Source organism: Malaclemys terrapin, chromosome 7 (genome assembly GCF_027887155.1).
Source record: "Malaclemys terrapin pileata isolate rMalTer1 chromosome 7, rMalTer1.hap1, whole genome shotgun sequence".
NCBI classification, from domain to species: Eukaryota; Metazoa; Chordata; order Testudines; family Emydidae; genus Malaclemys; species Malaclemys terrapin.
Window position 1 is genome coordinate 4,608,064 of NC_071511.1, and position 24,306 is coordinate 4,632,369.

At 42.2% G+C, this 24,306-nt stretch overlaps 1 protein-coding gene across 9 annotated transcripts in view; it reads right to left on the reverse strand.

Moving 5' to 3' along the window:
- The window catches only part of CADPS (calcium dependent secretion activator), a 357,481-nt gene that overhangs the window by 130,489 nt on the left and 202,686 nt on the right, over positions 1-24,306 (reverse strand). For all 9 annotated transcript variants that reach the window (XM_054035472.1, XM_054035467.1, XM_054035476.1 and 6 more), the window contains exons 7-10: positions 24,014-24,125; positions 15,943-16,082; positions 11,229-11,295; positions 60-168 (exon numbers count right to left, since the gene is read on the reverse strand). In XM_054035472.1, the coding sequence (XP_053891447.1) occupies positions 60-168; positions 11,229-11,295; positions 15,943-16,082; positions 24,014-24,125 (428 nt within the window). The remainder of the gene's footprint in view (positions 1-59; positions 169-11,228; positions 11,296-15,942; positions 16,083-24,013; positions 24,126-24,306) is intronic.

The following is a 24,306-nucleotide window of genomic DNA, read 5'->3' on the forward strand; positions in this document are numbered from 1 at the left end:
AGTTTCATAAATGTGACAAGCTTTATCGCTTCGCAAAACCCTGTCACCGTTCCTCGTACCTGGCTGTGGGTCAGTGTAGTCCACTGTGTATCCGTCAAGTTGCAGTAGTTCTTGGGGCTCAGCCTTTTTCTCCCGGTAACTGCACATAGCAAACGTATATTGACTAACCTGAAGAAAACCACAAAGCTAAGATGGCACCACGCTACCACAACAGGGAGATTCAAAGTGTAAATGCTTACAAATGATGTTCCATAACTGGAGTTTTGCACAGGGCATGTCCTCATTTACTGATCAAGAAGGAGATTTTATTTTCTTATTGATTGTTGCCAGACTATGACTTTAATATGCTTAGCAAAACATTTTCTTACACATTCTTTTACAGCTGATTCCTAATTCTCTGCATTGATACATATGTTTTTTTATTTCCCTAAAAGAGGAAGCTACATGCTTTAAAAACTCTATCATTCATCTCAGACAAGTGCCAGAGTGACACCCTGTCACAAACAATGTGCGCTAAATTGCTAGGTGCCAGTCATATTAAAGCAATCTTAAAATCCCACTGATCTCTGCAGTTGTGTCATCAGTGCTGTAAATGGCAGCTCTCACTCCTCTGAGTTACCATCTGTATGACATGATACATTCAATGTCAAGTTCTTGATGGAAGCCTTTTCAGCTTCCGGGATCTCCGTCAGCTCTCAAATTGCCTTTAGGAGGCCATCAGGCTGCATCAAGACCCAACTTGTACTTAGCATTTTAAAATCTGGAATGTCTGAAAGAAGACTGTTAGAAAGCAAAGGATTCTCTGTGCTTTAGGCTAGGAACTTACAGGGAAATTTACTGTCAAATGATTTCAAATGACTTTGTTAAGGTTGTGTCAGAGCCTGGATTCCTTACATAATTTTATGAGTTTAGACATTTTGTTGACCTCTGGATGAAACTTTGACTTCATGTGGTTCCTTAAAATTCTTATCTTAATGGATCGTGTTCGTCATTTTTTGGAAGTGCGGAAACATCTTGAAAGACAGTCTGTGTGCAAGTGTTCGCTCTCCACGGCAGCCAAGCAGCTAAGAGATTTGCCTCCAAACTACAGAGACATTGCTCTAGTATAAATATACATGCAGCATATATTTTTGTGGCATCTATCGCTCATAAAATGCTATTTATTTAAAGCTGTAGACATGAAACTACTTGCAAGCAGATTACATCACTGCTCAATACACTGCTGCCCTCTACTGGTTTGTGTTAAATACTGTCATGCACTCATAAGAATTATTTCATTATGGCAACTTATTCTCAGGAACGGCTCTTAAAAATCTACAGCCCGCACATTTGTGGGAATAAGATTAAAAGACAGATACTAGTGACCTGTTAAGTTCATTGCTTAGTACCACCAGTAAGAATACTGAGCAACAACCAACAGATATTGTTTTCAGATGCATACTAGACATAAGCATTTGGCATGAACTTTGATTGAAATTATGTACTCAACCTTCCTAGCTATTCAATAATTAAAAAGACTGTAAAAACAATAATACATTTAAAATTAAGCTTAGTGCCTACAAACACAGAATTTAGAGCACTCTTGCATTTATTTTTCAATCAGTTGTACTTTACATGTAGTATATTGCTGCCACCTGCTGGACAAACTGCTGAATTTATTACTGATTATTTACTATTGGCAGCTCTCAATTACTTCATGAAAATAATGAGAATTGTATTACTCTACAAGTAGTTACCTTCTGAAATTAGGGATGTCAAGAAAAAATTAATTTTGGAGTGATTCAATTTTAATCTAAAATCAACCTCTAGTGATACAACTTGTGTTTATTTCCTGCAACAGTTATAGCAACATACAACAACTCTTCTCTAGTACAGAATAACTTCTCTAACCCAGAAAGTGGGTGCTGATTTTCAGACTCTCTTTACTATGCATATATTGCATCTCAGAGTTCTTGGACACAGAAAAAATTCTTCATTCCCAATAAGAAACCAGCCAAATCAACTATGTACACACACATATTTTACACACATATATTCACACTTTAGTCAGTATTTCTAATTTTACAGTATTATACAAATAATACCACTACTCTCATTCTACTGATCCAAGGAAACTTTCTTGTTAGAGCTCCATCTGTGGCTTGGAACATTCTACTTACCAAGAATAGAGTTCATGAAGTATTAAAACATGTAATTGCACTGTTGTTACATATATTATTTTGGTAAGACTAAGGTTTTTTTTTATTACCTTTGAACTCCAATAACTTTCCTTTTCTCAGTCTGACATAACCAAAAAAATATTTCCCCATGTTATGGTACTGTAATTGAGATAGATTTTTTAAAAATTCAAGCCCAAATCTTAGTCTACAGGTTTTCATTCATCTCCTATTAGTTTTTTTGATCTTTAATGTAGCTAATGATTTATATTGGTTAATTTACATCAGAGAGAGAGGTTACATGTCATATGACAGGAAAAAGTAAGATGAGTCAAATGAAAACAGAAGTGTCCAAAAGCCACTGTCCTCTGGACAAGTTTAAAATATGATTTATATAGCACTGTAAGTGAGCAAAGGGCTATGCAATAGACGAAGGGTGCCAAGAAATAAGTCCCTCCCTTGAAAAGTTTACTGTCTAAAGGCACGAGTAAGTACAATGCAAAGTAAAAACAAACAGAATGATTGGAAAGCTTCATGGAATAAGTAGTTTTTAAAAGTCGCTTTGAGGGAGCTGATGGATGTTTCCTGGTGTGCAGTAATTGGTGTCCAAGTAAAAGGGTTGAAAGAGAATACGGGGAACAAGAGGGATGATACCATAGAAAGAGATGAGGTCAGAGACCTAAAGTTTGTCTACACGGCAGTTGGAGGTGTGATTGCAGCACGTACAGACACACCCGAGCTAGCTTTAGTCTAGCTAGAGGGAGCACCAATAGCAGTGAAGCGTGATGGACTTCAGCACAGGTTAGCTGCCCAAGTCCCCAGGATCTTGGATGGGCTTGTGCAGCCTGCGATCAAGTCCATGACGCTGTGCCTTCATTGCAATTGGTACTGCATTGACTAGATTAAAGCTAGCTTGGGTGCATGTCTACATGCAATCCCCTCTCCAACTGCAGTGCAGACATACTTTTAAGTAGCACCGGAACTATAAAGCGCTTTTAAAGGCAAGACAATATTCAGAAGTAGAGAGTTCAGAGGACAGCCTAATGTGGAACTGTGTAATAAAGTTTTACAGTATTGCAAGTAAATGCATTTTCATGAAATCTCACCAAGGTCTGCTCCACACAGAAAGTTACGCAGGTTTAGCTAAAGGTGTGATGCTGTACCAAGTAAGCTTAAACCACTTCAGCTTTCTGTGTAGACACTCGTCCATGGGTTTAAACTGAGCTTATATTGGTGTAGCTTGCCCCATTGTATTATTTAACAGATATAAGCTACACAGCTATAAGCCATGTTCAAACCAGCATAAGATTGTCTACACTCAAAGTCAAAGACGTTTAAGCTGAATTAGTGCAGTAGCCAACCTTAGTTAAACCAGTGCGACTCCTGTGTGTAGATGTAGAGTTGGTTTGCTCTTTTCCATTAGCACTCCTGGGAGTTACTGCAGAAATCCTCTCTGATACCATGGGGAGGAGAATAGGCTTCTAAGAACATAATCATGGAACTTCCATAAAGCTCCCAACGAGGCCAAACTCAGTACGAATACGCTAGACACTCTTATTTTAAGGTTCTTGGAAGATGGCATGTCAAGGTCTCATTGGTATCAGATGAGACAGTAATATGCTGTCATTGCTAGTCACGAAAAGTATTAACTGTGCAGGAGCAGTACAGAATATTCACATTTAAAACAGCTCAGGTAGATGAGACGAAGGATTGCGACACAAAAGGAGCGGTCTATGCGCAAGTGCTGGCCCTGAAGTATTTACCCCTGGATTCAGAAACAAGCTGAGACCACATCTAGTGATAAAATGCGAATCTTTCTATTCCATGAGGGATGGGATCATCACACTCAGTCTAAGAACGATTCTCTACAAATTTGCTTACTGGGAGATTTATATTCCAGGTTCATTTCAGAGGGTCAGACTGGGCCTTCCGCAGGAATTGAAATGGGCGGTTACTATTTTTAAACCCACGGAGATGTCTGGATGCAGCGTTTTTTCTTTGGGGTGTCTGGGTGGGAGAAGAGAATCCTCGTTGCCTGTTGTGTAACCACAGATTTCTTCTCCATTGGCTAGCACTGCAGAATTGGATGGAGATTGCACCTTGCCTACATCAGCCCCTAACCTGTCTGAGCTTACCAGTGGTCTACTCTGTATGGAGGTTTGTGAGTGGCCTGCCAGGAGGAACGACTAATGCACAAGATTTACTTGACAGCCTGCAAGGTTCACACAGAGCCAAAGTTGAGGGGTACAAGCTGGGAAAAGAGGGAAAGGAACAGACAGGGAGGGGGATGAAAGGGAGACAGAACATAGAGAGGAATATCCCTTTTAATAAGAAACAGGCAAGAAAGGAAGAAGAACAAAAGGTGAGAGAGAGAAAGGGACAAAGAGAACAAGAAAAGGGAAAACAGAGAAAACAGGAGAGAAATGACAAGGGTCACTGATTTTAGATTGGCAAATTAGATTTTACTTATTCGTTTCACCGTATTCCTTCACCAGGTGTATATTTCTAATAATTAATAAACGGGACGGATGTATATTCATGAGTACTGTTTTTAATTGCTCCTTAACAATCAAATACACCAATTCTGTCTGACACCACTTCTCCTAGAACTTTGTACATACTTGTTCATTTCTGTACCTCACTTTGAGTACAACACAGCTTATTCAGTTTCATCCCGGTTCCTCACTACTGAAGGGACAATGAGGAATTCCTAAATGGAATTTCTATATTAACAACAAATATTTTCTTCCAAGAGGACAGAAACTGTACTAAAATACTTCCGGCTGCAGTACAGTTTTCTACAGTGACAGAAGACTTAAGTTCCTCTGGTTCCAGATAGATATATTGACTTCCGAGCACTTTATTGACATAAGTGAACGTAATGGGCACTCTATCTTAACCTAAAAAACACTACAGACCAGAACAAAATGTCAGATATCAATAAATTACTCTTTACATTCAATTTCTAAATGTTTAAAGGTAGCAATCGTACCTACCACACATAACAAGCACATTAACTTTTTCACGGGAGTTGTGAGAATGTGTTCCCAAGGGCAGATCTGAATCCAGGAAATCTATGCAAGTAGTGCCACTTACACCAATCTACACAAGTAAGAGCTGCGTATTTGGGCCCTTACTGTCAGAATTCTACCGTGATGAGCCAGCATGTCTGTTTAAAATATTCTGTTTTTATGGAATTATTTTTAAGTACTGTTAGTTATTGGGCATTGCCAAATGCTCATTTCATCTTATCTTACCCAGAATCAACTGAGTTTTGCTGAAAGCAGGAGCTGTCACTGTTAGTCTAAATTATAGTGAGTTTAGAGAGTCTGTCACTAGAACTATAGATCCAGGCACAGACACGGCAACTGTTTTTAATCTACAGCAAGTTGATCTGGTTCCAAAATGTTCTACAAACATCATCAGACACAATCAGTTGAAAATTGCTTCAAGCTACATGGCAGACATGTCATCCAGGTACTGTAAAGTGTTACTTCCCACATGCTGCCAGAGAATCAAAACGGGGTTATCGCGAAGATGACATGACAAAAATAGATTCAGTCTGAAATCTCAAAGTAATTAATTCTCTTGCCCTTAAGAATTACAATCAATTGTGAATTTTCTATTGTAGCCAACAAAACCAACATGAGTACTAACTCCTGTTCATTTCACTATGTCCTGCAGTGCATTGCTGTATGCTATACACAAATTCTAGCTCTGCATGCTCGAAGTATTTTATATTGCCTCTCAAGGACCACAACAGCCAGCTGGTTGAAATTCGCATGCTGAGTACATTTAGCTGAAGTAGCCAGTTAGGAGACATTTAGAAAGTCAGTGATGGGCTCATATGTACTAGGATGAATGTGCACTACCTTTTTCAACCAGTCATGGTAAAACTTTGATCTAAAAGATTTCACTGCTTACAACAGCCACTGGCATTAGGATTGACTTTACCAAGCAGTTTCCTCACTTGCGAGGTTGTTTCCATCCAACCTTAGGGCCATATTCTGCCATCATTTTCACACTGCATATCTTGGAATTTAAAATGAGGCAAGTAACGAGTCTCTGCCATGTAATTTACATCTAATCAGTATTCTGCTCTTCTGCTGATCATCTCAAAGGGTGGCACATGCTATAAGGGGGGTGGGCGACACACTCAAGAGAAAATTGTATCTATTGGATTCAATCCTGTCCTCTAATACACGGCGGTGTGTTAGCAGAGCAAGTACAGGAGACTGTTTTGTGAGACATGTAGTGACACACTCCTGCATGCAGAAGGGGAGTGTATATTAGCGAACACAATACACAAAACATAGAAATTGAGCAAAGGAACCATTTCTCCTCTACACACCAGCTGATCATTTATCTATCCATCCATTTAGGTACTTTCATAGCCCTCATCACTGTAATATCTGAGCACTTATACACAGAGAGCCCCAGTAAAAAATGAAAATGATTGTTTTAGCCAAACTATAAATGAATTATTACTCTCCTCTCACATTTTTAAATGTGAGTAAAATCATAACTGCACTTTCACACTGAAGACAACTAAAAGTGGACTTGCCTCCTGGAAAGCATCTCCTTCTGGCTTCTTGTGCAATACCCCATTACTCGAATGGAAGCCACTTTTTATCCCATATAAAACATACCAGATGTGCATCAAGTACTCTAATAAATACTTGCAATCTATGAAACACTCGACCCCCGGCTGAACAAAGGGCTAATACATGGCAGCAATATCACCCCTGTGAATTTCTCCTGGCCGACATGCCTAGGATTTGCTCTCCCCTCCAAACGGAGAGGGAAATAACTTAACTGCTCTCAGACCCCACAGCAAAAATTACTTATGGTGGGGCTGAAGCTGTACTGGGAGCATATACTGGACTTGAACGGAGGGGAGAGGAGAAGCAAAAGAAGGAGCAAAGTTGGGGGGAGGAAAGGGAGAGGACAGAAGAAGAGAAGGCAACCACGTTTATTGATTCGTTCAGATTGCTATAAAATTCAAAAATGCCACAACTGGGCATGGTCGTTGCAGCCAAACAGGCAGCTCCTTGCACCCACGCTGATCCAATGGCAGGACCACTGCCTAAAAGCTCCCCTATCCTTCTTTTGGAGTCCTTTAGAACCATTACAATTACAACCCACAGACATAAACTCAGATATAAAGTCTAATCCTCGCCACATGGCTAACTATAACCGGGAAGACAGGGAAGACAGAACACCTCTCCCTCTCCCCCAACATACATATGGTACATAAGACCCATCCTATCTAGATGTTGTACCACAAGACGCGGGTATGTTTCGAATTCCATCTCTTGGTTCTGGAGACTCCGCAGAACTCCACCACAGGTGTCTAGCCTCATGCGTCACCGCTCCCCATCCTTCATTCTCTATATAATTAACCATTATTATGCTCAGTACATTTAGCAGAATCCAGTGAATTACAGGCACCAGTGCCTTTGCTTCCAGTCAGTGTTAATACCAGCAGCCATCCTTAGCATCCCATGAAAAGCAAATGACAAACATACGGAGATCAAAATATTTGTATTCAATCTTTATTGCCTGCTGACAAGTTCAATGGTCCTGAGCTACATCTAAGGGACAGGACAGAGTGCATTTGTTGTTTATATTTGACATACAGCAGAACATTTCACATTAACAAAGTGACATAACAGAGCAGTTGTTGTGGCAGCTGGAATTTCTGAGGCAGACTATAGAAGTGCAGTTTTCTCAGTGGCTAAATCCTGCTTGCTTTACTCAAGCGAACTGTCCCACTAGGCCAAATGATGATCTTACTCACGCCTTTTGAAGAATAAAGACCTAGTATCATTCGAAAATGTGGCCTGGCTTCATGTGTTTAACACCAAGCTCTCACATGTGGGATGCCTGCATATGTGATTAGTAGTGAGGAATGCTAAGGAATGCACAAAATCCAAACCCATACAAATAATTATAATAATGAAAGGATCAGAATAAGGACTCTGTGTGAGACAAATGGGATTGGCTTTTCTCATTAGATGGGGAGATTAGGGTCCAACCCTGCAAACGCTTATTCACAATTATTTTTCATTTATTTATTTCTAGTTATGCCCAGACCTTGCTTTCCAAGCAATGCCAAAGGAACCTTCCCAGAGGACCCTACAATGAAGGAGAGAGAGTCCCTGGATTAAGAGCTACTTCTCTGAGTAAGGCTTCTGGTTTGGAGAATTCCAGTGCACAAGAAAAGAAGAAGAAAAAGAAGAGACAAAGTTTGAATTGATAACTATAATTCAATGCTAAAGGATAATCCAATTGCCAGTTTCATTGCCAATTATATTGCCATATGGTTGTTAATTCAGACACAGAATATAATAAAGAAAAATATTTAGCATCAGATTATCTATGCATGTGTTTCTGTGTCTTCTGCACATAAAGGGTCATTAATAATGCTTTGTTCTCTCCCCAAATGCCTTGACATAGTAGTTTCCTTTATCAGCAATTAAGTCTGAAACAGTTTAAGGTTTAGTTTCCGAGAGCCTAGGCCTGTGACAAGCTGAGTGCCTCCTGCAAGATACCAAGGGCTCCCAATTACCATCGAAACCAATTGCGCTTTGTCTACAGTGACAATGCTAAGCAATCCTCTCACTGCTGGTTTAACACTGGTGCAGTTCCACTGGCTGTGGTGTAAACTGGCATTTTTAACAATGTGCCGTAGAATCATATCAATGTAGGGCTGGACGGGATCTCGAGAAGTCATCAAGTCCAGCCCTTTGTGCTGAGGCAGAATCAGGTGTTTGGCCAACTTGTTCTTAAAAACCTCCGGTGACAGCGATTCCACAACCTCTCTCAGAAGCCTATTCCTGAACTTAGAATTAGGAAGTGTTTCCTAAATCTCCCTTGTTGTACATTGAGACCACTACTTCTTGTCCTACCTTCAGTGGACATGAAGAACAACTGACCACCATCCTCTTCATAACAGCCCTTAACATATTTGAAGACTGTTATCAGGTTCCCCCTTCTTTCCTCAAGACTAAACATGTCTGATTTTTTAACCTCCCCTCAGAGGTCAGGTTTTCTAAACCTTTTATCATTTTTGTTGCTCTCCTCTGGACTCTCTCCAATATGTCCACATTGTTCCTAAAGTGTGGGCCCAGAACTGGACACTGTACTTCAGCTGAGGCCTCACCGGTGCCGAGTAGAGCAGGACTTTTATCACCCGTGTTTTACATACGACACTCCTGTTAACACACCCCAGAATTATATTGTCCTGCTTTGCAACTGCGTCACATTGTTGACTCGTTCAATTTTTGATCCACTAAAACCCCCAGATCCTTTTCAGCAATAATACCACCTAGCCAGTTATTCACCATTTTGTAATTGTGCATTTGATTTTTCCTTCTTATGTGAAGTACTTTGCCCTTTTATCGTAACTGAATTTCATCTTGCTGAATTCAGAACATTTCTCCAATTTGTTAAGATCATTTTGAATTCTACTCTTTTCCACCAGAATGCTTGCAACCCCTCCCAGCTTGGTCCGCAAATTTTATGAGCATACTCTTCACTCCATTATCCAAGTTACTAATGAAAATATTGAATAGTACCAAAGCAGAATGACCTCTTTATAAATTAAGATTTATACACATAAAGAGTGAGTTGTATGACATGGAAGTTGTAATCCATTGTCCCCTCCTTAACGAGTATTAAGTCAAGCAGCAAAGGCAATGGAATTCAGAATGAAATTTGAAACTTTGTGCAAAATGAGAATCAAATCCAACAGTTTCACTCATGGAGTGCAATCCTAACCCTACTGAAAGTTTGCCATTGACTTCAATGGGAGCAAGATTACACCCATTAACTTGATTACTCCTGATCTGCACTGGTGTAAATGAAATCAGAATCAGGCCTTATATTCTCTCTCTCTCTCTCTGGCATGGATTCTCTGGTCTAGCCAAGCTGTTCTCAGCACAGGACCATTGCCCAGGATGGCTTTTTGCTACCTTAGTGGTTCACTTCAGGGCTGTCCTTACACCTGACAACAGCTCCAAAGGCAACACATGGGCATGGCTACACCCCAAATCCACCCTGGCCACACTTCATTTTTATTAGACATGTCCTCTCCATTGGGGGAATCATCAGTGGAGCTGGAGCTGCTAGGTTTCCAGCTGCTTTGTCTAGCCAGAGTGGATAGAGTCCCGAAGCTGTGACTGACAGACCACGGCTGGTTTATACAACATTTCCAGATGGTCAATGGAACCGCTTCTCTGACAGTGGTGAAGGATCAAACACTCCAAGAAGACACCCTTCCTACCCAGCTGTTGCCCAGACCAAGACTTTTCTAGAGTTTACAGGGTACTTTCTGGACCAACTCACTTAACAAAAAACCCAAACAAGTCTCTGCAGGGTGGCGCCTGCTTTCTGCCTGGTTTGTTTTTGTTTTTTTTGTTTCTTTGAACGAAACTCAACCATGACTGAACTTACAGATGACATTAAAAGTGGAGGGGTAAAAAAAAAAAAGTATAGGAAGAAAGAAAGACATTGCACAGTGACCAGTAAGGGCTGAATGAGAGAATGTTCAGTACTGATAACTGTGATGGCTCAAACGCAGGGAGAGGAGATAAACTCCTGGGTGAAATGTGGGCCCCATGGCTGACAATGGCAAAGTTTCCGTTGACTTCAGAGGAGCCAGAATTTCATCCCACAGGTACAAAATGGAGAATCTGCACCCAACAGCACAAATCACAGTAGAGTGAATTTATTTCCTCTTATCTCAGTATCTTATCCTGCCCTAATATTACTTCCTCATGTTACCAAGCACCACGGTAGCTGCAGGAATGCTATGGATTTGGATTTGGAGGTTGCAAGCGGATGTGTCTTCAAGAGGCTATTTTCCTTCAGAACCTTTCTATGACAAAGGTGAGAACCCCACGGCTGCCCAAATGATACTTTAGAAAATGTTTTATAAAAATTTCAGATTATTATGAGAACAGATTTAACAATACCACCAATTAGTGTTAAAATTCAAATTATTATGAAAACAAACTTAAATCCACTGATCAGTCTTAAATTTAACACAATTTTTAGCTGAAATGTTACCTGGACCAGCACAAAGAACCGTTTCTTCCATCTCTTCCAAACGTTTTTACCAATGGCCCATAAGTATCTAGGGAAAAAAATACAGAATAGCTGAATTCAGTATACACACACTGCTTATTCTCCTATTGCTTTGTAGTGTCATTGCTCCACAGCTCGACAAGGAAGTCAACACAAAACCAGGAAGAATTACAAGGGTCCCAAACTATGCACAGTTAGCAAAGAACACGATTGTGATTTCTACTGTCAAAATAAGCTGTAAAGATAGCAACATAAAAAGCTATTATAGACTCGTGATTAATGTCAGAGAACATTTACACAATCTCCAATGTGCTCTAAATCTCTTAGATGGAGAACTGGTAAAATGTAAGCAGGAAAATGTGTGTTATGTACAGTAGTTGCCATCATTTCATTATTTGCTAACTCTCAAACATGAAGGGGCTGATTCTTCTCTTGCTTACTCTGGTGTAAATCAGGAGTAAAACATGATAAAGGGCTTGACCCAAAATTTGTAGGAGACAATGGAAGACCTTCCCCAGACTTCAATGAGTGTTGGACTGGGCCTTACGTGACAGCAGAATCAGGCCCACTGTGATCAAGTTTCAGAGGAATATTGATGACCTAGTAGGATCCAGAACTAACACAGGCAGGCAATTCCAGAAACCAACCTTCAGGGATTCACGCTATCAGCTCTTTGGGGATGATTTATTCAGAGAATTTCCTATTACTGCCTATTTTTATGGCCACATTTTAAAAAGGCAAAATGTATTTATTCAGCATTATTTTCTCCCCCTTTTTTTCTTTAAAAGGAAAAAATAAATAGTAAGGATGAGCGTGAGGAGCATAAGTCATCCAATCTGCTATAAGAGCTGTATAACTCAGAGAAGTGGGCCGTGTGAATTAGGAAAGGACGTTTTTGGAGTTATTGACCATAGGAGTCCTTTAACTTTACAGAACAGCTACCATACAGTCAAGTGGGAACAGATGATATTTGCAGTGGAAAATCTTGGAAACCTTTAGCATTACTTTCTAGCCTTCACAAACCCATTTTGTTGAGGGGAGCTATCTAACATAAGGGTTACTCAAAATACGAAAAACTGGGACTGTAGAATTTGGACTGACTCAACTAAATAACCTGGTTGATAAACTTAAGGCAAATTTCTAGGCATCTACCTGGTTACCGTAATTCAGATGGAATGAACTCTCTCTAAAAAGGAAGTGAATTCATCACCCCTATAAAGGAAGAATTAGGGCTTTTAAAACTCATTTTGTGCGTACTCTCTGTGATAAAGCACCTGCTGTAGCTGCCACTGCAATCCATAATAAAGACACTGGAAAAAATAATAGTAGTAGTAGTAATTATAACAATAATAAACACAAAGACATCATCCAGTGCGGTTAACTGGCTTTATTCAATGGGACTGTGGTGTACTGTATCAACATGTTTCTCTCAAGATATCTGATCCCTTTGCCTTTTTTCTGCACCAATAAATACAAAGACAGTAATTTTCTGTTATGCCGGTTGTCTGTTTGTCAAAAGCGATCCCGTATGAATACATATTCTTTGCGAGTGTATAGGCTTCCATCGTGGTACACACACAATTCCACATAATACGCTAACCTGGGTAGTGGGGTCTTGGTTTATGTTACAAAAACCTAAAGCCCAATTCTGCTGCCATTGGAGCCAATGAGAAGTTTGTCATTGTCTCAAATGGTAAACTGGGGTTTGACTCTGTGACTCTTACATAAAATGTGCACAGTTTCAGACTTTAGGGTGCACAAGCCAATTAACAGAATCAGGCATCAAAAAGCATTCTAAGAATATAATCAAAAGTCCTGTGAGTTACTTTTGCTTCATATATAGATGCTGATCTGTAGTTAATGGGAGTTTTTCCATTGACTTTAATGGGAGGTTTCTCATGTCCTTATATAGGTGGATACAGACAGGGCCGGTGCAACCATTTAGGCGACCTAGGTGGTCGCCTAGGGCGCTAGGATTTGGGGGGGGGCGCCATTTTCTTTGGCAGCGACCGCGGCAGCCGGATCTTCGGCCACCCCAGTCACCGCCGGCATTTAGGCGGAGGGAGCTGGGGCAGTGGAGCGCGGGGAGGGCCGCCTGCAGCAAGGGGGGGGGGGGCACGCAGGGGAACTCCCCGCCCCAGCTCACCCCGCCCTGCCTCCTCCCCGAGCACGCTGTGGCTGCTTCGCTTCTCCCACCTCGCGATGCCTAAGCTGATTGGCTGCCGCAAGCCTGGGAGGCGGGAGAAGTGAAGCAGCGACAGCATGCTCGGGGAGGAGGCGGGGCAGGGGTGAGCTGCCACGGGGGGAGGGGGAGTGCCTCAGGGCGGAGGGGGGGAGCTGCCACGGGGGGGGTGCCTGAGGGCGGGGGCTCAGGGACGGGGGGGGCACAAGGTGGAAGTTTCGCCTAGGGCGCGAAATATCCTTCCACCGGCCCTGGATACAGACCATTAGGTGCAAAGGTAGAATGGTTTCTGCCCATTCCTCCCACAGGTAACCCTGTTTCATTAGGCACCCTAAAAGAAATGTTATGATTTAGTATCAGCAAACTTGTGATCTCAACACAAATTAATAGGTAAACAAGTAAATTAAACCTTCTAAAATCCTGGATCCATTTAAGTCAAAGGGAGCTTTGCCATTGGCTTCAGTGGATCCAGGATTTCACACCTGGTAACATATAAAGCTGTAGGTTCTACACTAAGATTGAGACTCACTCTAGGTCCTTCTGCATAGAGATTTCCTGTTTCAGCTAATTTAAAAACAAAACAAAACGTAAAATCCCAACCTATAACTGATTTCTCATAATTAAATGCTGTTTTGTCAACAAGTGTCAGCAGTGAAACATTGCAAGACTTCAGTGCTGACAAGCACCGCAACATGCTGTTTTTAGTTGTTCTGTATTTGAACAGTCAAATCATTGATTGACAACCTAAATGTATTGCACAACAAAGTGGCATGCCAGGATGTGAGTGCTGAAGAGAAGCGTATTCTAATAAAGACTTTGGCCAGATTCCGCTCTCAGTGATGCCATTATAAATCCAGAGTAACTCCAGTGAGGTCATCCAGACATACACCAATAGAACTCCCCAAATTTGGTCTCCACACTGTACAATATTTAGCTAACACCTTTAACACAGATTCTCTGCAATGAAGCTGTAGGGATTGATTCACATGCCCAATGAAGTCAATGGAAAGGTTCTGATTCATTTCAATGGGTTCCGGATCAGGCTCCAAGGGTAGCTATTGCAATGAACCAATATTTTAAAGTAAATAATTTTAACCAGCACCTTCTAAATCAAACGTTAGACCAAAAAAGCACGACCGAAGCTAGAGCTATTCAGTCCAGTTGCCATCAGAAGCTGCAAGGAAAACAAATATGACGGATGAAAGAATATCCTCTACGGATGATTTCTGGAACCCTGTGATGGCCAACTATGCTCCAAATGTGGCTAGGGATCCCGACCTCACTACTGGACAGACAAACAAGGCGGAGGAAGACAAAAGAAAGAGGATGAGTGGTTTGATCCCTCTATCAATTATGATGCAAAACTTTATGAAAATAAATAATTTTTGTAGCTATAGAAATATGCATCTGGAGAAGAAGTTAAACAAAACAATCTTTTTTTGGATGGTTTATGTGGTAGCTATTTATTACATACTCTTCCTCGAAGAGAAATCAGAGAGGAAAGCCTTGCCAATGGCCTTTGTTATATCCTCCTAGAGCTGATCTGGTTTATAATCCGGTAGTATGGGAAATGTGCTTATCTGCCTGTCTGAGAAAATAAAGGACGAGGAATTATTCTTCTTTGGTTAAATGAGTTTATTGAATCGGCCAGCTCAGGATTGGCTGAAGTGCATATGGTTTATGGAATCATGATAGGAAGAGCTCATTTTCTGCCCTCAGAAACATACAACTCCCACTGTTTCAATGTGAGTGAAGATCTGGGCCCAAAAGACAGAAGAGGTCAGTTGGGTCATCTAGCCCATTTCCCTGCCAACAAAGAACATTTTCCCTACTGTATTTTTTTAGTGTCTGCTGTGTCTACTGTAGTTTTCAAAGTCTCAGTCAATGGGGGATTCCATCATTCCCTCATGAGACTATTCCATGGCCTAAGATATCTCTGGTGGGAGTTTCTCTCTGATATTCAGGTATAACTTTTAATGACTTTAAATTCCATCCCATTACTCCTAGTTATACCCTCATGTTTTACTCTACGTGAATTCTATTTAATTCTACAATTGTAAAGGATTATACATCCCAATATAAATAATGATGCTAATAGTTCATCTTCATCCTTGGTGTATACCTCAAGCAGAAAGCCCGTTGTTTGTTGGTTCTGAGAATTCAACGTTGGAAGAAACAGAATAAACTGGGAAATTATACTGATGTTGAAATAAAAGACCAGGGCATCTCACTGGTTATTTTCTATCAGAGAAACTAAAATCCTTAGTCATTTCCTCAGGAGTACTGCTTAAGGATTTAAATTGTTAGGATGATGCACATGAGCGTATTAAAAGGATTATGCTAAAATATGTAAAGTGCACTGCAAATGAGTGAACTAGCTCCATTTCTATATTTATGCCTCTTTCATCCTTCTGTGAACTTGAGAATAAAACAGTCTCTCTCCACTCCTGTCATGCTCAAGTTATAAAATCCAAACTCAAACCCAATTGATTCAGAACAAAACAAAGCACTTACCCAGAATGCTTCATGTTTTGAGGTTTATCCATTCGGACTGCAAGTTTGATCTTTAGATCTTGATCTGAGCAGTTTTTGGAAACAGTCATTTTGTGCCACTCTGATTGTTTTGGGCTATTCGGAGTAGGGTGAAGAACCACCTGCACATAACAAAGATAGCAATGGTGAAGGAGAGAAGTGACCCATTACATTGGTTTTAACTGGGAATTAAAATACATTCCTATTGACTTGATTAGGGGCAGGATTTCACTCACCATATTTTAAGTTAAATTTTATTATTTTGGGATTTTATATTGTACCTACTTGGCTGCTCTAGCGCTGCATAATTATTCTCAGTGTCCTGAAAAATGTAATTGCATGTGGTCACGATATGTGACATTTACCATTGTCAGTATTTTTCCATCTTTAAATCATCTGAGAAACGACTAAGGCAAAAGAATTCACAGTTTCACAGATAAGTCAGTCTCCAGGGCAGTTCATACTGATACTACAAGCGGAGCAGGTAGCAACCTGCTATAGTTAATGTTGTCGGACATTCTCCATTTTGATACCGTTTTCAGTTGTTTATAACTTTGACAAAAGTTCGGGCTGACTGGCTGGCTGCCTCAGGTAGAGATTTTTTGGAAAGTTTTAATTAAAAATGTTTTGGAACAGGGACTTAAAATTTGACTTAAAAGAGGTCAACCTAGCATTAAGGATGTGCCTTTTGCTGTCCCTGTGAAAATCTGCCCACATTTGGCAAAATTAAAAGCCTTTGAAAAATCTCAGTTAGCACATGCTCAGTAAAGTCTTGTTAAAGTTTGCCAGCTAAATTCTATGAGAATTCTGTCTGCACCCCACTGGGCCTGCTCCTTCCCTTCGCAGATCCTACATGCTGACTGGAATCAATGTATGTCATCCCCTCTGAGTAACCAGTGGTGCTCCAGTCCAGGGCTGTAGGTACTGAGCAAGACTTTCCCTACAAATGCTCTTCATGGCCACTGGAGGCTACAGTGATGTCGAGCACAGGAACTGAGAGCAGGGAACCTGTGTTCTCAGTGTTTCCCCTGCTAGTGCCCAGGCAGCGTGGAGGAGAAGGAGGATCTTGACTTGAATGTAGAAGTGGGTAAGGAACAAGATGAGAGGAGAGGATCAGAGATTCAGGGGAACAGTAGCAGATCATGCAATTACAAATTGCATCATAATGCATACATACAAGGAGGCCAAATTAATTAAGGATGCCTGTGCATTCTTATGGCATATCCTAACTTTTGAGTGCTGGGCTTTGCAACCTTAATGTTCTTTTAACACACTTTTTATTGCCTGTAATTCTATTTACAGTGTGGGCACTTTATATATTATTTACCCTTCAAAGCAGAAGATAAGGAATAATGGGAAATATCTACTAGAGATCAGTGTTTTGGTTTAGTGCATTTGTTATTAAATTGGAAAAGCTAATACCTGGTGGTCATGAACAACCTTGTTAAATAACTAATTAATTGGTGATCTAGGTTAAATTGTTTAAATGTATGATATTAGTAACTATTAATTATTATTAACTATTATTAATAAGTATTCATTAAAATAGTTTAAGGAGTAAAGCATACACAATAGAAGAGACAAGAATAAAGATTATTACTGATAAAAATCCTTTATTAGTAGTAATAATATTACTAGTAACTTCTGTCAAAACTCAGGGTCTCATTGAGCTAGGAACTATACAGAAATGTAACAAAAAGGGCAGTTCGTGCCCTAGAGAGATCACAACCTAAATGATAGACAGGACACAATTAAATGACGAAACTGACATATGAGTGGGATGAGGTTAAGAAAATGAACAGCGCTGAGCAGAAATGCAGAAGTCACAGCTCCTTTAGTACTCATCTGAGACAATTTGGATGTATTATAATTTTGAATAGAATAATGTACCTGATCAAAGTCAGCTAGAAGGAGAATAATTTGTTGGCTTTTATTTGGTTTTGGTGGGTTTTATTTGAACTAATTTTTGGATGACTCTGATCCATGAGCAACTGATTCAATGGAGAGAGGTGTTTCCGTCAATTATCGATTTTAGATCATATGCCACAGAGTCAAGTAATTTAAACAGGAGAGTGCAATAAGTTTAAATTTAAACCATGAAAGATTTATAATTATGGAGAGAAATGTTCAGCAGATGTGTGTCCTTTACTCATTGTTATTTTTATAAGACTTAGGACAAAATTACATTAATTGAAGAAATACAAACACTTCCCAAATGGAGGCTTTTGGCTCATTAAATTATAGCGTTTGTAGGCACTTTGGTTTGTCTCTGTTACATATATATGCCCTGACAACAATCCTTCTTCCTTGAAGTTCTCAGATAGCTAGTTGGTTCCCACTCCCATTCTTTCCTGCACTAGGCTCCTGTCAGTGTCTGAGTCTGGCTCCTTTCAGAACGCCTCGGAGTCAAATTACTGCAGGTGCGCCAGTCAGGGAGGATGCAGCCCAATTCTTTGACACAATATTACTGAAGAAGAAACAAGTTGGAACATCAATGTGAGAGTGAGTAACCCCTACTGAAAAGGGAAGTGGCGGTCACTTTCCCACCGCAGGCAATCCCTTTGAATTCAATTAAACAGTCCTGAAAGTAAATCAGCCTTCAGCTTGTTAGCCCTGAATGAGGGTCCGCTTACAGTCTGCTCCTGTGGAGAGAGTTGGAGGTGTCATGGAGCAGACCCCAGATAGCCTCTGCTGGCGGGGTTCACCAATACCCAGCAAACCATAGCAGAGCGATATTTGGCTATATTTATGGACATCACGTACAAACAGCTATTTGCATTTTATCTCCTAACTAAGCTGCCTCCCCCCCCCCCAAAATACCAAAGGGACTGCTCTGCAACACACAAAACAAAGTAACAATGTTACAGTATAGTTGTAGTCATGTCAATCCCAGGATATTAAATAACAAGGTGTGGGATTGGGCTAATATCTTTTACTGGACCCTCTTCAGAGACCTGAAGAAGAGCTGTGTGTGGTTCGGAAGCGTGTCTCTCTCCCCAACAGAAGTTGGTCCAATAAAAGATTTTACCTCCCCCACCTTGTCTCGCAAAAGGAACAATATAGCAGTTGCCTGGCCATTCTAAACACACAATGAGATTAAAAAAAAGGGGGAAAAGTAAAATTCAGATAAAATCCCCCCCCCAACTTTTTACTTTTTTTTTTTTACCTAGTCGGATGAGAGGCAGCAGGCAAAATTTCAGACAGGTCAGTTTGTTGGCAGGGGTCTTCAAAGAGCCCCCCATCCTCTTTGTGAGTCTGAGCATACATCCTCTTTTGGAGCAATTGATTTTGGGTTAAATTTTAGCAATAGTTCACCTTCTATATTCTATGCTTCCTGACTGAACACAGGGCTGGAATTTAAAATGCACATAAATACATCTGGCATATTCCTATAGCAGTGCATATTCATATCAGATGCCAAGATATCAGTTGTTGCAAAAGGTTTATAACCTTTTCAGCGTTTCTCACTTCCGCCTCCGGCAGGGAAGAGATGATGGTCCAGAACCTCAACTGGTGCAAATCAGTGGAACTTCACTGGCTGCAGTGGAGCTACGCTGGTTTATACCGGCTGAGGTCATGACCTGGTAACTCTAAGAATTCTGAAAATTCTTCAAAAGGATCTTTTTGTCCATCTGCTTATTCTACACTCATTATCATGGCATTTAATATTAATTACCACAAGGGGTCATGTTTTACCCTCTTTGTGTGCTTGGAATTTTCACTGACATCGATGATAACTGGGCTATGGATTGCAGACAAGCAATGGCCCACTGTTTAGAAAGGACAGTGCCTCTCAGATAAGGAAGAATAGAAAGACCAAGCCTGTCACTACTTTCTGGGAGTACAATATTTCATTTCCTCCTAGTGACTCTACCTCTATCCCTTCATGTAATTTATTCCCAATTATTATAGTACATGTAGATGTGTGTGGCTAAAGCCTCAGTAATTTCATAACTATTCTGTGTATTGAAATGACTCTCTCCATTCCTGATGCATAAACATCAGTCTTTTGATCTTTTCATTTTCATACTTGGTTTTTTTGTTACATTGGTTTTTTGGTTTTGTTTTCATCCTGTTCTGGTGACTCACACCAATGCATGTTAAAATTCCTTAAAGTCTCCACTCTTGGGCAGCGAGATGCATCTCCTCATAATGTATTAGCCTATAGGCAAGCAAATTCTTTTTATAACTGGCAGTATTCACCCTCATTACTTATGGCGTTTCTATCATTCATTCCTGACTGGTATTATTCCATGCAACTTCCAAATACCAACCCAGTTTATCATCCCTTTTTTATACTCCATCGAGCTTCAGCTTTACTTCTGATACAACAAACTATACTTTATTTTTTCTGCATGGAGACCAAAGTGCCCTTGACACTGATACCCAATGCACTTTTTTAGGATTTGATCCAAATCCCATTGAAATCGACTGTCAACTGTAATGTATTTTGGATCAGGCCCTTATTCATCACCTTGTTTAATGCTATACATACTGAATTTTACCCACTAGATTCATCCTTTATGTTTAATCATCCAGACAAACTTTACTGGTATGATTCCAAAACTGTGTTATTTATATGGATTAATACTGACAATACTGGCAGGGCATGCATTATTCTTTGAAAGGTTTGATTCCAGCATCCCTGAAGATCGGCCCTCGTTTCTTAGTGCTGTTATAATGGTCTTTCATTTCTAATCACTTTTTTAAAAATAAAATCTTTTTCAAAGCATGTTTTTGGCATTTGGCAGTAAAAGGGCAGGAGGGAAGGGCAGGGAGAGTGCTATAAACATCTGCTCTCTATTTCCAGGGAAAGAACCTTTCTCCTATGTCATGCCCAAGTGGCTGGGCTTTGGATAGGGGTAGGGTGTTCACTTGGGGTGGAGTCCTCCCTGTAGGGCCATGGAGGAGAGCAGAGCTGATCTGTGGGTCGTCCTGCAACCTGACTGCTGCAGTAACATCAGCATATGATTGGGGGATCTGCCACACCATCTCCCAAAGCCTCCAGTACAAAGGGGCATAGGGAACCCCACTCCCCACAGAGCTTGGAATTAAGGAGTAAGGACCAGAGATTCTCCACCCCAGCTTTGATGCAGACAGAAACCTCTGATCTCCAGTCCAGTAAAACATCTGCTTTTGAGGAAAGCAGCTTCCTTGTAAGCACTTTTAGGACCCTCTGCTTTGATGTATTTTTAAATTGTTCTCATTAAAAAAATGTACTTAGTGTTCTTATATTTTATTGACCTTGCTGCCCTCCGTGGGTGAAACCCTGACCCCACTGAAGTCAGTAGGAATGTTGCCATGGACTTCAACAGGGCCAGGATTTCACCCCATGAGTCTAACACGGCCCTGGGAGCAGCCATTTAAGACTCGTGGGTATGTTCCAGTTCTCACCAGCAAGTGAAACAGTTAAATTGGAAGCGTTAGCCAGTTCCCAATTCAGCTATTGCCATTGTAAACGAGAATTGTAAATGTCTGGCAGACCACAGAACACTTCTTAAAGGGCAGCTAGGCATGATGTTTTTGTGTACAGGACGGCATTAGTTTCCTTTCCCTTTGAGACTCTGCTGTCTTCCCTCATCAACTCAGACAGGTTTGTGTCAATTTGAACAGCTAAATCAGGGGCTTAATGCGCTCAAGATGTAGTTGTTTGAACAAAAACAAATCTCAAAGCAGCCCAACCAGACAAGCCCCATCACTAGAAGAAGAAGGCAGTTTCAGGCATACCGAGTGCCTCTTTGAAGTGCAGCTGGCTGAGAAGTGCTGGTGGACGTACTCCAAAGGAAATGATCACGTCCACCCTCTGTGTTCATCAGCACTGGCCAGTCCCAGTTGGGTTTGGGAAGCTAAAAAGGAGCTGCAACTCCCCGATGGACTCAGAATGACGCTGAAGCACCGGGGCTGGCTCATCAGCATTCCAGAAGTAACTGGGGACAAGGCAGAGCCCGAAAAATGTTTTGTACAACACGCACTGCTAATTCCTTTCCAAGCCTGGCAAATTCAACACTGCTCACAATTGCCACCTGGCAAGGAAATCACAGTTCTTCAGTTGAAACAAGAGCGACAAAGCAACTGGGGTCTAAACCAACTGTACCCACGCAGGAGAAAGAGCTGCTTGTCACCGTGGATGGTTCAGCGAAGGGCTCTGCTCGGCAGGCAGTCATTGTCACAAAAGAAAGCGCCATGGTAGAAGGTTTAAAGAATGAGTTTCGAAAACAGTACGGAGAATATTAAAATGCCACTGCATATGGCAATGGGACGTCCTCACCTGGGACAGTGTGTCCAGTTCTGGTCATCCGATCTCATAAACAGAAATAGGAAGGGTGAGGAAAGTGATCAGAGGCACGGACACACTGACGTGTCATGAAGCAACAGAAAAGTGCTCTCCAGGGGCTCTCTGAGCAGGCAAAGGCACTAGTGGACACACAGCCACAAAGAGTGGAATCCAGATTGGGAACAGCAGTGACTGCGGGGGGAGGGTGGGGCAGTGAGAGGGGAGGAAGGGGTCACCAGAGGCTCTGTAGCCAAAGCCAGAGAATCTGAATCCTTTACTGATGAGGGCACTGGCAGATGAAATCCACCTCCCAGATGTAATGCAACATTTCATCTCCTAGGGCAGTGGAGGGCAAACTACGGCCCGCAGGCCGGATCCGCCCCATCAGGGATTTCAATCCAGCCTGTGGGATTTCAATCTGGAGCCTGCACCCAGTACCCCTCCCATACCCCAACCCCCTGCCCTGAGCCCCTAACCCCCTGCCCTGAGCCCCTTGCCGCACCCCTACCCCCTGCCCTGAGCCCCCAACCCCCCTGCTCACTCCGCACCCCGCCTGCACTCCAACCTCTGCCCTGAGCCCCCAACCTCCTGCCCTGAGCCCCAAAACCCACTGCCCTGAGCCCGCTGTCACACCCAACACCCCTCCTGCACTCCAACCCCTGCCCTGAGCCCCCAACCCCCTGCCCTGAGCCCCCTGCTGCACCCTGCACCCCTCCTGCACCCCAACCCCTGCCCTGAGCCCCCAACCTCCTTGCCCTGAGCCCCCTGCTGCACCCTGCACCCCTCCTGCACTCCAACCCCTGCCCTAAGCCCCTTCATGCACACCACACCCCCTCCCACACCCCAATCCCCTGCCCTGATCCCCGTGCCACACCCCACACCCCTCCTGCACCCCAACCCCTGCCCTGAGCCCCCTGCCGCACCCCTCCTGCACTCCAACCCCTGCCCTGAGCCCCCAACCCCCTGCTCTGAGCCCCCTGCTGCACCCCGCACCCCAACCCCCTGCCCTGAGCCCCCTGCCACACCCCGCACCCCTCCTGCACCCCAACCCCCTGCCCTGAGCCCCCTGCTGCGCCCTGCACCCCTCCTGCACGCAACCCCCCTGCCCTGAGCCCCTTCCTGCACACCGCACCCCCCCCCACACATCCCGCACTCCCACCCGCACCCCAACCCCCTGCCCCAGCCCTACATTCATGGCCCTGAATACAATTTCCCCACCCAGATGTGGCCCTCAGGCCAAAAAGTTTGCCCACCCTTGTCCTAGGGTGAAGTCCTGGTCCCACTGAAGCCAACATGAATGTTGCCACTGGCTTCAATGGTGTCAGGATTTCACCCTGGTGAATAGGTGCTGCAAATCAGCCCCTTCAATGCTATTTTCCCCAAGTGCGGCAGTGAATGTAATGTGTATATGAAAGCAGCCTCACACTCATTTGTCTAGCCTTAAACCCCTTTTTCTGCTTTAAAAGAATCTCTGTCTTCTTTCCCTCAGCTGTGTGTACTTCTAAGGGATCCAGGACTGCCAATATCACACAAAAGACATTCTGCATTTGTTCTGTGAGGGCTTAGCCAGCTGAACTACTGCCATTAAAAGCTAACACCAAAGACAACTTATGAACTGCATCAATTTCCAACACTGTCGTGGAGAGAGAGTGTGTTTAGCATGCCCTCTTTTGCTGTGTGTCTTGGAATCACTTCCAAGCTCTGCTTGCTTCCAGAGATATTTTCTTAACCTCATCAACAGACCTAGAGAGACATCATTAAAGTGGAGATTTTTCTTACCCGCCCAAGTTCTTTGTCCTCTAAAGCCAGCACTCCGGTGCTCTCTGTAAACAGCTTCACCTTCACTGCGGGAAGTGCGTGCGTTGTGGTAAAGTCACCTTGAGTGCCCCAGCTGTGAACACAACCACAGGGAAATGTTTAGAAACACGAGCAGGACAGTTGTGCTGTCACCTGGGTGTGTAAATGGTTAATATCATATGTCACTGTCTGGCACACACACACACAAGTGATACAACTGTGTGAGTGACAATGTGTTAATTAACTTGCTAGGAAAATGCAAGATAGATACTCAG